A 15,810-nucleotide genomic window follows, 5' to 3' on the forward strand; every position below is an offset into this window, starting at 1 on the left:
GAGCAACCCAAACCCAGGGTATAACCCTGGAAGAATCTAATGACTATACTCAACAGGTACATACTGCTCAATATGTCAATACTTTGTCAAAAAAATGTTTCTTTGGCTCTAGCTACGCAAGAGATTATAGATAAAAAAATTAGAAATGAAAATAGACGCCTTAGAAGAAGCTGTCATGCATATTGGAACTGAGTTGCAGGCTTTAAAGGTAAAGCTAGCATTATCCTGTCACGCCGACTATCGGTGGATCTGTGTAACACCCCTAAAAGTAAATGATACAGATTATGAATGGGAAAAAATAAAAAATCATATTTCAGGTGTATGGAATAGTTTCAGCATTAGTTTAGATATAGGAAAGCTTCACGGTCAGATAAAAACCTTAGAACACTCCTGTCTAGATTTTACTGCTGCAGGGGCTGCTAATGATTTTTTTCTAAATTTATTACTGGAAAAAATATCCTCAGTCCTAGTCCTACTTCTTATTATAATCCTTCCCTGTATTGTCAGAACTCTCCGGCAGAGCACTCAGAAGCTCGCGACTGAAATTCATCTGGCTGTCTTAAAAAATAAAAAAGGGGGAGATGCCGGGAGCCAGCACGCGAGATCCCACCGATGACAAGGTCATGAGGACAAGACCTGACAAGCAAGGCAGATCAGGACTTCAGGGATTTCAAAAAGCTGCCCCAGTGCTCACCTTAAAGATGATATCTTTCTGATGCTTATCTTTCTGACTGCTCCTTAATTTCTGTGACACAGGCAGAAGGCCTTCCCCGATCTCTTTCTAAATAAAATCAACTTGTTTATGTCCTTGGCACTAATGCACATGACTGCTCACAACACCTTAATCATAAAGAACCTGATCATACAAAAAGCCCTAATAGACGCAGAGCCCTTCGGGGGGTAAAGAAGCCCTATTAGAAAATGCAAAAAATATTATTCTAGAAGTTGTTACTGAATCAACGTTTGCTAGCTGTGTTTTCTGCTTTTGATGTAGAAATTATTGTTACTATAGTTAGAATTTAGAATAATAAGAGTTTAGTCCTAGTGTAGAAACCATAAGACAATCGTAAATATTCAACCAGGAATGCGAGGCAGAGTCTGTGTGTAGTAACTAAAAAGAACTGACCATTGTGTTAAATTTCTAATATGCTGCAACCTGTTGAACTTTTACCCTATGAGATTATAACTTTTCTGTTTTCTGTTTAGCTCAAGGCAAGTGGAAAAATAAGAATAGCTTACAAAACACAGTTTTGCATTCACCTAGCTTGTAAGACCGGAGAAGGCAATGGCAAGCCACTCCAGTACTATTGCCTAGAAAATCCCATGGATGGAGGAGCCTGGTAGGCTGCAGTCTGTGGGGTCACTAAGGGTCGGACACGACTGAGAGACTTCACTTTCACTTTTCACTTTCACACACTGGAGAAGGAAATGGCAACCCACTCCAGTGTTCTTGCCTGGAGAATCCCAGGGAAGGGGGAGCCTGGTGGGCTTCCGTCTATGGGGTCACACAGAGTTGGACATGACTGAAGTGACTTAGCAGCAGCAGCAGCTTGTAAGAAAAGGTCATGAGATGTTAATAGGCCTCAAGGCCAGAAGATAATGTATTAATATCTACTATAAAAAAAGAGACTCTAGTAAACAGAGAAGTATGCGGAAAGCATTCTGGTTTTGTAAAGGGCAAACTGACGTAATGGTAAGCTGACTTGGCTCACTTCCTTTTAGAATTGTACTAGTGCCACTCCAGTACTCTTGCCTGGAAAATCCCATGGATGGAGGAGCCTCGTAGGCTGCAGTCCATGGGGTCGCTAAGGGTCGGACACGACTGAGCGACTTCACTTTCACACATTGGAGAAGGAAATGGCAACCCACTCCAGTGTTCTTGTCTGGAGAATCCCAGGGACGGGGGAGCCTGGTGGGCTTCTGTCTATGGGGTCACACAGAGTCGGAAACGACTGAAGTGACTTCGCAGCAGCAGCAGCAGGGTATATAAACACTGGTGTAAAAAAATAAAATAGTCTTGATTTAGCACTCAACCAAGACTCAAGTCTCTTTTTTTTCTTTCTTTTCTCGCCGACGCCGCTCATCCTGAGGATATCCCTGGACTCAACCGAAGCGGGGACTTCGGTATAACAGGAAATCTCTAGTTTCAGATTCAACGTCTATTGAAGGCCCATTATTTACTATGAACCATGACAGATACTCTCATAAAGTACCTACACAAGCACTTTTACAAGCATCAACTGTACCATGTTCACTAAAACTGAGTTTTACTGGTAAAGGCCAAAAATGTGAAAGATGTATGATAGCAGAGAAAAAAATGATAATCTGGTTCTTAGGCAGAAGGACAAGATGGTAGATCTTATTTTCCTGTTCATCACAGTTCAGTTCAGTTGCTCAGTCGTGTCTGACTCTTTGGAACCCCATGAATCACAGCACGCCAGGCCTCCCTGTCCATCACCAACTCCCAGAGTCTATCCAAATCCATGTCCATCGAGTCGGTGATGCCATCCAGCCATCTCATTCTCGGTCATCCCCATCTCCTCCTGCCCCCAATCCCTCCCAGCATTAGGGTCTTTTTCAATGAGTCAACTCTTCGCATGAGGTGGCCAAAGTATTGGAGCTTCAGCTTCAGCATCAGTCCTTCCAATGAACACCCAGGACTGATCTCCTCTAGGATGGACTGGTTGGATCTTCTTGCAGTAAAAGGGACTCAAGAGTCTTCTGCAACACCACAGTTCAAAAGCATCAATTCTTTGGCGCTCAGCTTTCTTCACAGTCCAACTCTCACATCCAAACATGACCACGGGAAAAACCATAGCCTTGACTAGACGGACCTTGGTTGGCAAAGTAATGTCTCTGCTTTTTAGTATGTTATCTAGGTTGGTCATAACTTTCCTTCCAAGGAGTAAGCGTCTTTTAATTTCATGGCTGCAATCACCATCTGCAGTGATTTTGGAGCCCAAAAAAATAAAGTCTGACACTGTTTCCACTGTTTCCCCATCTATTTGCCATGAAGTGATGGGACCAGATGCCATGATCTTAGCTTTCTGAATGTTGAGCTTTAAGCCAACTTTTTCACTCTCCTCTTTCACTTTCATCAAGAGGCTTTTTAGTTCCTCTTCACTTCCTGCCTTAAGGGTGGTGTCATCTGCATATCCTGATCATCACAAGATAATGTCAACTGATAAGAAAAGTAAATAATTCTTTAAACAGTTTAGCATTAAAAACTGCACTGAATAAAACCCTTTACTCTAAAACTCTACATTTTTGTTTCTGGAAGAGAGAATTACTTACCTCTGCCTCTGCTGTCAACTGTATCTTCTTTGATATCAACCATTTTAAATCAACCCGACCTAAGGAAAGAAAAAATGTAATTTTTAAGTAGATGGGACAGCTACCTATCAGCATTATTTAAATCATGAACTTAAAAAACAAGCAAAACATAACAAGTACAAACTTTGGTAAAAACCACAAGACATAACACAACTTTTAAAAAGGAATCATGGAGAAGGGAATTTACACATAAAAATGGTAAGCTGAAAAAAAAAAAAAAACCACTACTATAGATATACACCATGCTTACAAATGTATTAATCTTAAGATGTTACAAGATCCACTTCTGACAATAACAGGAAATTAGATTCTCCGAATGGATCCTGTAACTATGACTAGTAAAATGTACAAGCAACAATAGAAAAAATAGATAAGGTGGATTTCACTCTAATTTTTAAAAAATCTTTTCTGCTACAAGGGATATTATCAAGAAAGTTAAAAGACACAAAATAGGGGAAATACTTGCAAATGTGACCAGGAACCTGCATACAGAACATGTAAACAACTCTTACAACTCAATGGAAAAGACAGTCAATTTAAGTGTCTGAACAGACATGTCTCCAAAAAAGACACACAAATGGTTGATACCGTTTGAAAAGATGCTCAACATCACTGCCATCAAGAAAATGCAAACCAAAACCACAAACAAATATTGTTTTACACCCAGTAGGATGCCTACAAGTGCTGGTCACTGTACACCTTAAGCTTATACAATGTTATATGTCAATTATCTCAGTAAAGCTAGAAAGAGCTATACCAGCACGAAATTTTGAGAAGAGTGCTATCTCAGGGACTAGATGTTACAACTGTTCCATTATACAATTAGAGAAGTGTTAATACATACTTGTAAAAATGAAGTTTTAAGAGTGGAACTACTTGGTACAAATAAAACAGTTTAAGTAAGGAGGAAAAATTTTGACCAGGATATGGAGAAATTAAAACCCTCTCACACTTCTGCTGAGAATGTAGTGCTTTTGAAAAAGTCTCGAACTTCCTCAAAAAGTAAACACTGAGTTATTACCATACGAGCCAGAAATTCCACCTCCTAGGTAAATACACAAGAGAAATAAGAACAGACTCCCTGTTCCCATCTATAGAAAAATTTTAAAAATCCAAAGCCCCTGTCCCCCAAAGAATCTTACAAAATCACCCACTACCCTATGGTGTTTGAGTAACTAATATTTTGGTAAATATCATGTGTTCTTTTACTTTGGTAAATATCAAATAATAATATTAAATATTATAAATATACATATTATAAAAATGGAGTCATTATGCACACCGTTTTCATCTGCTGTATTGTTAATACCTGTATGTCATACATAGTCTTCTACATCTATTTCATTGGTCTACTATTCTATTTTTATGACTGAAATAAAACTTATTTAATCCTCTATTTATATCTTTTCACAGTAACCAACTTGGAAAAAAAGGCATGGAGAATGTGAAGGTCCAAAATACATATAATAAAAACCGTAAAATGAGAGAAAAAAACTTGAAGAAATAATGGCTGAAAACTTTCCAGAAGTGTTAAAAAATGCCAGTCCTCAAAGGAAGATCAGAGAATCCCAAGCTAGGTAAAGATATATGATAGTAAAACTGTATAATACAGAGGTTTTTTTTTAATTTATCTTTTACACAGAGGTTTACTTTAAAGCAAACTACAAAAAGCCCTTGAAAGCAACAAGAAAGAAAACATCACCTTCAAGAGAACTGCAATTATGCTGAGTACTGACTCATCATTACCAACAACAGAAGCAGCCAGAAGACAGTGCAGTAATACCTTTAATTGTTGATAATGGTGGAATTTATGACTGGGAAGGAGGCTGGAGGTCATCCTGTGAACGGTCTGTATCACAACAGCTTTGAGGAAATTAAGAATTTTAAGCAAAAGAGTAACTGATCTGATATTAGAAAAGTCCACTCTCCGGCAGCAGAGAAAGAAAGGATCACAGAAGTGAAATGCAATAAATCCTGACAAGAAAAAATACTGCCGTAAGTCAAAACAATGGCACTGGGAGTGGACAGATGATGTTTTGAAGATATTCTCAAATTGGTACCTTATTGGGTAAGAAATATGAAGGTGAAACAAATATCCACTTGATTTTTCTATCAGTTGTAAAAAATACTTTTATTTAGCTCTTGACTATCTATGACCAGACCATGCATTCGTAAATAAATGAATACAGAAGCTTCTTCCCTTCAACTAACGACCACAGGGAGATGGGGAAGAAGACACCAAAGATTAATTCTCACTACTGTGCATCACTTCCAAAAGGAATGTGTCCATCCATAAATAACATCACCACCATTTCAAATTGGTTTTGATGAGTCGGAGACTGGAAAGCTGGGAAAGTTTTTCCCAGTTAGAATAGAATCTCTGAAGGCCCCACTCCAAGTGACAGTAAAGTTATATAAAGTCAGAGAAAAATACATTTAAAATTCATTTTCTTTCACCTTAAAATTAACCTCATATAACATTCAGAAGAAATTAGTTTCCTGCTATCCACCAAAACTTAAATGTCATAAAACTCAAAAGAATAATGCCATAAAAGCGAATATCCAGTGATTTAAAGACCTATATATAGACAACCAACCACCTGAGTAAATTCAAGGTTTCTAAATTTCTAAAATGTTGACTCTGAAGTCGTGATAAACAAGGACTGTCTTGCAGTGTCTGAAATATCTGTCTAAATCATTAATGTCACTGTTAACTGATCATTAACTGCTAACACCTACCAGTAGACCCAAAGACAAATCCTTAAAGAACACTACTCTTGATTTTCTTTTCCTAACTTACTGATTTCTAAGAAGAAATAAACAGCTCCAGAAAGTTATGCTTTTCTACCTGGGCTGCTTCTTCTCGACTTTTCACTAAATCTGACTCCTGTAAAATCCTATACTTATACTACTAGGCCAAATTTATTGCCAGTGTTACCCAGAAGGAAAAGACAAATAACCAAACTTATTAAATTAGTAACTCATTTATTCATTCAATTATATATTCACTCACGATGTAAAAATCCTCTGAGAACCCAATACATACGGGGTACTAAGCATGTATTTCAACTGCCCCCTGCTTTAGGATCTCAGGAGAAATATGCAAACAGATAATTACAATACACAGAAGGGCTGTGGAATCGTCAGGGTGGAGTGAGCTTTTGCAGAGGAAGTCAATTATTTGATATTTGAACTGAGTCTCAAATGATAAGGAAAAATCACGGTGAACAGGTACTAGGAAAGATTATCTCAGGCAATGGAAACAGAATGAAGACTTGTAAGGACGGGGGTCTTCTGGGACTTGACCGTGAGTCAAATGCCTCCAGGTGCCAAGCTCTCTCAGCTTTTCAATACTGTACTTACGTCTCCCACATTGGCAGGTGGGTTCTTTATCACTAGCACCACCTAGGAAGCCCTGCTGCTGCTGCTAAGTCACTTCAGTCGTGTCCGACTCTGTGTGACCTCACAGACGGAAGCCCACCAGTAGGAAGCCCTACTGTACTTAATAGAGGCTTTTGCTAAAGGGCAGCTTTTAATTCCTTACTTTCCAGGTTACCAGTTACTTTCTAGATGAAAGCTGTCCAACAGATATATAAATATGAACCACATATGTACTTTAAAATTTCCCAGGAGCCAAGAAAAAGTAAAAACAGATGCAAGTGAGTCTTTGAAACGTGGTATGTATTTTACAACTATAATATTAAATCAGTTCAGACTAGCAATAGTTCAAGTGTCCAACTGGACCATACTGAACAGTACAATCCTTGATCAGGGGTCAGCGATTTTTTTCTGTAATGGGCCAGAGAGAACTTTAGGCTTTGGGGGCCATATGGTCCAAAAGCACTATAGGCATAAATGAGTGAAAGTGGCTGTGTATGACAACTTCTGTTCCAGATGGCTAAATTTACTCCAAGTCTGGCTGACATACATGCACAGCTACTTTTTATAATCTCATGTGACTATGGTGAACAAGGCTGGTGCTTCCCTCACAAGGGCATGTGTTTCATTCCCCTTGCCAGAGACCGATTCAAGAATGGGCATGAGTACCTAGTTAGAGATGGCCCACTTACAGTTACTGAGAAGAGTTTAGAAAGAACTTTTTAATACATGTGTCAACAAATTTAAGAAAAACAACAAAAGATGGTATAGATTTTAGGGCTAGTAACACACAACCAGAAAGCTGTTACTATCCTGAAAAGCCAAGGAAAGCCAAAGAGAACATTTTGGAAAGAACGGAACAGAAGTGATGGTGACCCAGCCCAAAGGAAACTTGACATTACAAAAACACTCCTTACTCTCTGCCCTTGGATCTCCTATCAGTGCTGTCCAACCCAACCATGACCAAACCCTACCAGAAACAAGAGGCTACGGGAGTCATTGGATTGTGCCCTGGGAGGCCGACGCTATGGACTCTAAGTAGGGTAGAAAAGAATAAAAAGGCAAAGGGAAGACAACATAATTTATAACCTAGTTCTGGCCAATGAGACACGCGAAGTCTGTTGGACAATTTCTAGAAAAGATTTTATTGCTCTAAAAAGAAACATAATGAAACAGACTTTCTTCTAATGGAAGTTACTCTCTTGCTTTCCCAGTTTTCTTACCCAGTCAAGAGTTACTAACCCTCTGTCATTATTTTCATCCTTTCCTCATCACCACCACCAATTTCTTGGACCTGCCAAGCCATATCCCAATCACAGATATCGCCTATCTGCTTTTTCTGATTTTGAATTGCCACACCTTGCAGAAATAATATAGAAAATAGGCCCTCTATATAACCTGATGCTGTCAAATCTTAACCAGGCTTGCAATAAAAAATGTAGTATCTGTCTTTGCCTCTTGATGAATTTCTGTAACATTCATCACAAGCATAGATCCAAACATTTTCCACCTTTTTCCAAGTCCCAACCTTACCAGGCAGCCTTACCTTCAATTCATCATTTTAGGTTCCAACTCCTAAAATGTCTTGTATTTTAATGTTCACTATCTTTAATCTTCTTCTTCACTACTTCTGTGTCAGAGAAAGGGGTAGCCCATCTTTTTCAAGACTAACCCTTTAAACTATTGCCTTGATCCTTTATATGTCTTTTGAGAAACTGTTCAAATCATTCAACACGTTGAATAGTTTATATCACCCACATTACACTCAGAGCCAATGTAATCTTTAAAATTTTGCTGAAATTATGATATGGATGTCATCAGTGGTACTCAAAATCAAATCTGTGAATTTCTGTCAAGTAGTACATGTTTACTTAATATTTTAGAAACAAATATGTAACTGAAACAAGCCTATGACTTCACAGAATTTATTGCTTAGGAGGAGGACTTTTCAGCGATCTTTATAATAGTAAATATAGTACAGAGATAATGGCAAAATTTAAAATAACTGAAATTTTGGAAACAATGCCCTTTGGAAACAAATGGCAGCTCTTTCCAATGAACCTCATCTTTTGTGACCCAACCATGCTATTCTTTTCAATAAATGTCCTAGAAAAGTGATTTATACTTTCTTTTTTCACTTTCTCACTAGTAATTCATCCCCAACTTGTTTTCGTAACTCCTCCTTTTCTGGAGTCACTGTGGTCTCCAAATTTCCAAATCTTCATTCTCGCTAAACTTGCTCCAAGGAGTTCCCTGGAGGCCTAGTGGTTGGGATTCTGGACTTTCACTGACAAGCCCTGGGTTCAACCCCTGCTTGGGGAACGGATATCCTGCATGTCACGTGATAGGGCCAACAAAAGAAAAAACTTGCTGCAAAATTTCAGTATTTACAAAATATTGATCATACCTCATCACATTTATTCTTTATAACAACCCAGTGAGATAAGAAGGTAGCTAGGGGCTTCCCTGGTGGCTCAGTGGTAAAGAATCCAGCTACCAACGCAGGGGACATGGTTTGATCTTTGATCTGGGAAGATCCCATGTGCAGAGACACACCTGAGCCCATGCGCCATGGCTGCCGAGCCTGTGCTCTGGAGCCCAGAAGCTGCAACAAGACAAGCCACTGTATAGAGAGGCCCACGCATGGCAACTGGAGAGTAGCCCCTGCTCACAACTAGAGAAAAGCCTGTGCAGCAAAAAAGACCCAGCACAGTCAAAAATAAATAAATAAATAAATAAGGGATAGCTGGCGTCATTTCTATTTTCAAAACAAAGAAATCAGAGTCAAAGACACTAACCATCTTGCCCACAGTCCCATGGCCAGTAAATAAATGAGCCTGAAGTAAAACCCATCTTCTGATCTCTTGCCATAGAGATCAGGGGGGAAAAAAAATTGATCAGTTATAAAAAAGAATGAAATTATTCCATTTGCAGCAACCTGACTGGACCTAGAGCTTACCATACTAAATCAGAAAGATAAATATCCTACATTATCATTTGTATGTACAATCTAAAATGTGATACAGATGAACTTACTTACAAAACAGAAACAGACTCACAAACTTATAGAGAATAAACTTTCGGTTACCAGGGGAAATTTCAATCAGGGGAAGGGATAGTTTGGGAGTTTGGAATGGATGTACACACTGCTATACTTAGAACTGATAACCAACAAGGACCTACTGTATGGCACTGTATGTATTGGCTCAATGTTATGTGGCAGCCTGGATGGCAGGAGTGCTTGGGGGAGAATGGATATGTGTAATATATGGTTGAATCCCTTCCCTGTTCACCTCAAACTACCACAACATTGTTGATGGGCTATACCTCAATACAAAGTAAAAAGTTTTTAAAAATTCATTAGTTACAATTTAAAAAATCAAGTGCTACTTATATTGACTAAATTATTAAAGATGACTAAGGAGTACAAGGTAGTGACTAATAACCATTTTTCAAGTTTCACTTCTTTTAGCTAGTGTTTTCTTTGTATCCTTGTGGCAAAGTACAGAATTAGCTAATGCGTAGGCACAGACTAGCAGGTTTTTTACTTCCTAGAAAAGTTCAAACTTATTTTAAAATCCTGGTTATTTTCTAAAAAATTCTCATTGACTATACCACAGAAGACCTTCATCCCAACTTCACTTTGCTCTCCACAGAGATATATATAATCTAAAACCATCATGGGAAAGCCATTTATGTCCATAGGATGGATAGGTTTAGGAGTAGTCCTTGAAAGAATCAATCATTTATCAATCTTAGAAGCAAAAGAGGAGATTAAAAAAAAAAAATTATAATCCGTCTAAATCCTCTACTGCTCCACTGACCTCAAAAAACCTTTCAAAATTCTCTACTAGTCACAACTACACTCCTGCAGAGAAATGGAATCTGAACTAGAAATGAGGGTGCTAAGTATTACACAGAAAAGGAGATTTAATAAATAATGTTGAAACAATTGGGTAGCCATTTCAAAAAACCGTAAAATTAGATCCCAGCTCACTTATTATTAAAAATAAATTACAAATGGATCAAACATTTGAATTTTAAAAAACCCATAAAGGTAAAAAAAAAAATCATCCATTTTCCTTTTTCATAATCTTGGATGATTTCTAAGCATGACAAGACATCTAAAAACAATACAAGAGATATGTGATACATTACAAGAGTTAATGTGATACATGTATCTTATGTGATACATAAAAACTAAACATGCACACTATCAGCAAAGTGAAAAGATAAACAGTTAAAAATATTCATAGTACATGATAGTCAAAGGGAGTGACTTCCTTAATACAGAAAGAACTCTTCACAAAAATAAAAGAAAAATAACAGCCATCTGATAGGGAACAAAAATGGGCAAAAAATAATGGACAGGGCTTTTGAAGAAAAAATATAGTAAATATGTGGAAAAAGTTTTCTGCCTCATAAGTCATAAGAACAAATTTATGCTATATATGATACTGTTTTTCACCCCTCAAATTAGCAAGTTTAAAAAAAGATTAGCATGACATATTAACAAGAGTACAGGGAAACAATATAGATGGTGGTATAAACTGGTATAACATTTTTAAAAAAGACAGTAATATCTAAATTTTAAAAGAAAACACTCTTTGATCCTGCAGTTTCACTTTAAAGAATGTATCCTAGAAGTACAAGTAAGCAAGGACATGGTTTCAAGGATGTTCTCTGCAGCACTTTTATAATCTAAATTCGTGGAAGCAACCCAGATGTGCACTCAAAAGGGACACGACAAGCATTTGTGCAACAGGGTTCTTTGGTAGCTCAGAAGGTAAAGTACCTGACAGCAATGCAGGAGATCCAGTTTGATCCCTGGGTCAGGAAGATCCCCTGGAGAAAGGAACAGCAACCCATTCCAGTACTCTTGCCTGGAGAATTCCATGGACAGAGGAGCCTGGCAGGCCACAGTTCATGGGGCTGCCAAAAGTCAGACTGAGCAATTTTCACTGTGCAACAGAAATGCTACACAGATACTTTTAAGAAAATTCCACTTACATATATTGAATTAAAAAGTTTAGAAAAAGCAAATTGCAGAAAAGATCCCAAATATGATCCCACAAGTAGGAAAAAACAGAAAAGCAAAACATGATTACTTAAGGGAAGAATTATTACTTTATAACTTTCTACAATATTTGATTTTTTTAAAAAGAGAATACATTACTTCAAATTTTAAAATAATAAGCACAGTTCAGCAATTTGTTTAATTAAATCAAACTGTCTTTTACTTCTTCAACAAGGACAATTGAAGAGGAAATAGCCCCAATCAATCATGAGGACAACAGACTGAAATCTTAAAGGTATATTATAGGTAAACTGCAAAGGCAATAAATGGATGTACCAATCTCACCTGGTCTATAATTTTTAAGCTATAAACAGGTTTCTAACCTATAACTTAAATAACCCTGAACTACACTACTCAACCAGGGCTAACTTTGGTTTATTTTTTGTCACCACACCTGTATCAACTGTATGGGTTGCCCATATATGCAATGAGAGAATTGGTCCTATTACCATTAAACTTTTACGATATCATATAATCTTATTTTAAAATCAACAGAGATAACTTTTAATAGAAATATTAAAGGTTTTATATAAATTAAAAAATTCCCAGCTGATGTATTATATAGCAAGGAGTTCCTAAATCTACTTTAGGATCTGCGACAGAAGAGCTGCCAGCACCATCAGCAAGAAGATAAACGAATACTTTCCTGAACTTAGTGAAAGAATGCTTTAACAGCTGCTCTCCTTGGTTTTGCCTAAGGAAAAAAAAAAATCTAAGTACGTCTGACGGCTGTAAGTCATCCACATAGGTACTGGGTTGGCCAAGAAGTTTGTTCGGTTTTAAGTAAAACTAAGACATATTTTTCATTTTCACCAAGAACTTTATTGAACAACCTATTCACTAACCGAACGAACCCAGTAAGCAGTCAATGACTGCATATACAGTTAGTCAGACTCCAACCCCTATCCTCTGATTTCCTTCTGCCTTTCCAATTTTGTCCTCCCGTCCGTAAAAGAAAAATAAAAACACCACAAATCCATCTCTGAACTACCTTCTCACCCCACAATCCTCTCCAAAAGTGAACAAAACACCACACACATAACACTGTACAGTCTTAACTCTATGCCTTTGAAACCCATTCCTTTCTACCTGGCTTTCTTAAAAGCCCCTTCCCAGTCTCCTCCTTAAAGATCAAACCGAAATTCTACTTCCTCTGTGAGATACTCCCCTCCATTCTAAAGCAATGTTCCCTCTACTCCCACTGCAGGTGGTCTCCTATACCATTTAGTCACTGTATTTATTTAATTCCTTTTTTTAACATAGGACTGTTAACTCATCCTTTTGACCTTAAAAGCTATAAAAAGTACTAATTAATATTCAATAACTTTATTGCTGCTGGTAATTATGCCTCATTGTACAAAGCCTTTTTTCAAGTAAAGTGGAATCTGTCATCTCTCAAATGCCATAGAGTTTATTCAAAAGGTTATAACATCCATGACTGAAGAAAGGCTGAAGAAATAAGCACTCTCATATTGCTACTGGGAGTGCAATATTTCCGGAGGGCGATTTGGCAATACTCAGCCCAAAAAACTTATGAATATGTATTCCCACTGACCTAAAAACAATTTCTAGGGGCTTCTCTGGCAGTGCAGTGGTTAAGACTCTGTGCTTTCACTGCAGAGGGCATAGGTTCAATCCCTGGTCAGGGAACTAAGACCCTGCATGCTGCCTGACGGGGCCAGTTCAGCCAAAATAAATAAATAAAAACAATTTCTAGGAATACAGCCAAGGAAAAAATCATAGACACTTGAACTTCTGTTTATCTGCACTTTCTTAAACAAACATGTTTTGGTCTTACCCAAAGGGGGAAAAATGTGTTCTCAATCTACTTAGTTGATCAAAGCTCTACCTACACCATTCAGTTTTATGATTAGATGCATAAACTGAATAAAGGTGCCAAATTACACAATAACAATGATATTCACTTTTTTTCATATATTTTTGCCAAGGGACTCTCAATTTTTACATAAGGTAGGTTGTTCTCTCTGTTCAAACATTTATATATGTATCACAAAGAACCCTAAAATTAAATAAAACTAGAAGTCTACTAACCAAGTTAATATTTGTTAAACACTTAAACTAGTGCCTGGTATATGATAAAACTGCTAGTAGTTATTATTATGTATGCTCAAATCACTGAGTCATGTCCAACTCTTTGTGACTCCATGGACTGAAGCCTATCAGGCTCCTCTGTCCATAGAATTTTCCAGGCAAGAATACTGGAGTGGGCTGCCATTTCCTCCTCCAGGGGATCTTCCAGACCCAAGGACTGAACCGGCATTTCTTGCATTGGCAGGCAGATTCTTTAACAATGAGCCACCTTGGAAGCCTCAGTTATCATCATATTACCCTTACTCATTAATCACCTATCAAATGAACAATGTAGCAAAATAAAAGGCAATGAAGAGTAGGTATTATCTATAAATTAATAGAAAGATAGAGAATGTTCTCAACCTGATAAAGGGTACCTACAGGAACCCACAGCTAACATTAAGTATCAGAAAAACTAAAAGCTTTCTCCCTAAGATCAGAAGCAACCCAAGAATGCCCAAATGTGCACTCTTTGCCAAGTCTATTCAGCATTTTACTGGAAATTCTAGCAAGTGCATTTAGGTAAGAAAATGAAACAAAAGGCACGTAGATTGAAAATTAAGAAATAAAACTAACTCTTACGTCCAGATCTTATATATAGAAAATAGCATAAAACACACACACAAAAATTCACAGCTAGTAAAGGAGCTCAGTAAGGTTGAAGGATACAGTATCAATATACAAAAACAAGCTGCATTTTTACATTAGCAACAAATGATTGTAAAATGAAATTAATTCCACTTACAATAGCAGCAAAAGGAACAAAATATTCAGAAATAACTTAAAAGTATAAAACTTACAAACTGAAAACTATAAAACATTGTTGAAAGACACTAAAAAAGACCCATATACAAATATACTTCATTTTACTATGCTTTGCAGATACCGCAGGGTTTTGGTTTTGATTTTATAGACTGAAGGTTTGCGCAACTGTACACTGAGCAAAGATATCAACACTATTTTTTCCAACAGCATCTGCTCACTTCAAGCCTCTGTCATATACTGGCAATTCTTGCAATATTTAAAATGTTCCACTATTGTATCTGTTATGGTGCTCTGTGATCAGTGATCTTTCATGTTACTACTGGAAGAAGAAAACTTGAGAAAAACAGATGATGGTTAGCATTTTTTTAAATAGTTTTAAGATTCCTTTTTTATTCGATGTGGACCATTTTTAAAGCCTTTATTGAATTTGTTACAATACTGCTTCTGTTTGGTTTTCTGGCCGACAGGCATGTGGGATCCTAGCTCCCTGACCAGGGATAAAACATGCACCCACTGCATTGAAGGAGAAGTCTTCAGCACCGGACAACCAAAAAAGTCCAATAAGAAAGGCTTTTTAAATTAATGTATGTACCCTGTCTTTTTTTAAGACATAATGCACATTTACTAGTTTACAGTGCAGTGTAGGTCCGAGAAGACTCCACATGCCATGTGGCAACTAAGCCTATGTGCCACAACTACCAAGCCAGAGGGCTCTAAAGCTAGAAGCCACTGCAATGAGAAGCCCATGCACTGCAATTAAAGAGTAGTCCCCGCTTGCTGCAACTAGAGAAAACTCACACACAGCAATGAACACCCAGCTTAGCCAAAAAAGAAAAATTAAAAACAATTTTTTAATGGCCAAAAGGTATGATTAGTTCTCCAAGGAAGATCCACACATGGCCAACAGATATATAAAAAAGCGCTCAACACTACTAAATGAGAAAAATGCATATCAAAACCACAGTGAGGTATCATCCTATACTTATTAGGATGGCTACTACTAAAAAGACAAACCAGGGCTTTACTGGGGGCTACTGTGGCCAATGCAGCAGACATGAGTTTGATCCCTGGTCTGGAAGATCCCACATGCCACGGAGCAACTAAGCCCGTGTGCCACAGCTATTGAGTCTGTGCTCTAGAGCCCGGGAGCTGCAAGTACTGAAGCC

General features: G+C 37.6%; 1 protein-coding gene across 3 annotated transcripts in view; it reads right to left on the reverse strand.

Annotated features, from left to right (window-relative positions):
* Window positions 1-15,810, reverse strand: part of SOAT1 (sterol O-acyltransferase 1) — a 74,607-nt gene that overhangs the window by 40,533 nt on the left and 18,264 nt on the right. For all 3 annotated transcript variants that reach the window (XM_088845299.1, XM_055419177.2, XM_055419176.2), the window contains exon 3: window positions 3,295-3,353. In XM_088845299.1, coding sequence (XP_088701425.1) covers window positions 3,295-3,353 — 59 coding nt within the window. The remainder of the gene's footprint in view (window positions 1-3,294; window positions 3,354-15,810) is intronic.

Source organism: Moschus berezovskii, chromosome 17 (assembly GCF_049115385.1).
Source record: "Moschus berezovskii isolate FMDL1 chromosome 17, NW_MosBer_1.0, whole genome shotgun sequence".
Taxonomy (NCBI): Eukaryota; Metazoa; Chordata; class Mammalia; order Artiodactyla; family Moschidae; genus Moschus; species Moschus berezovskii.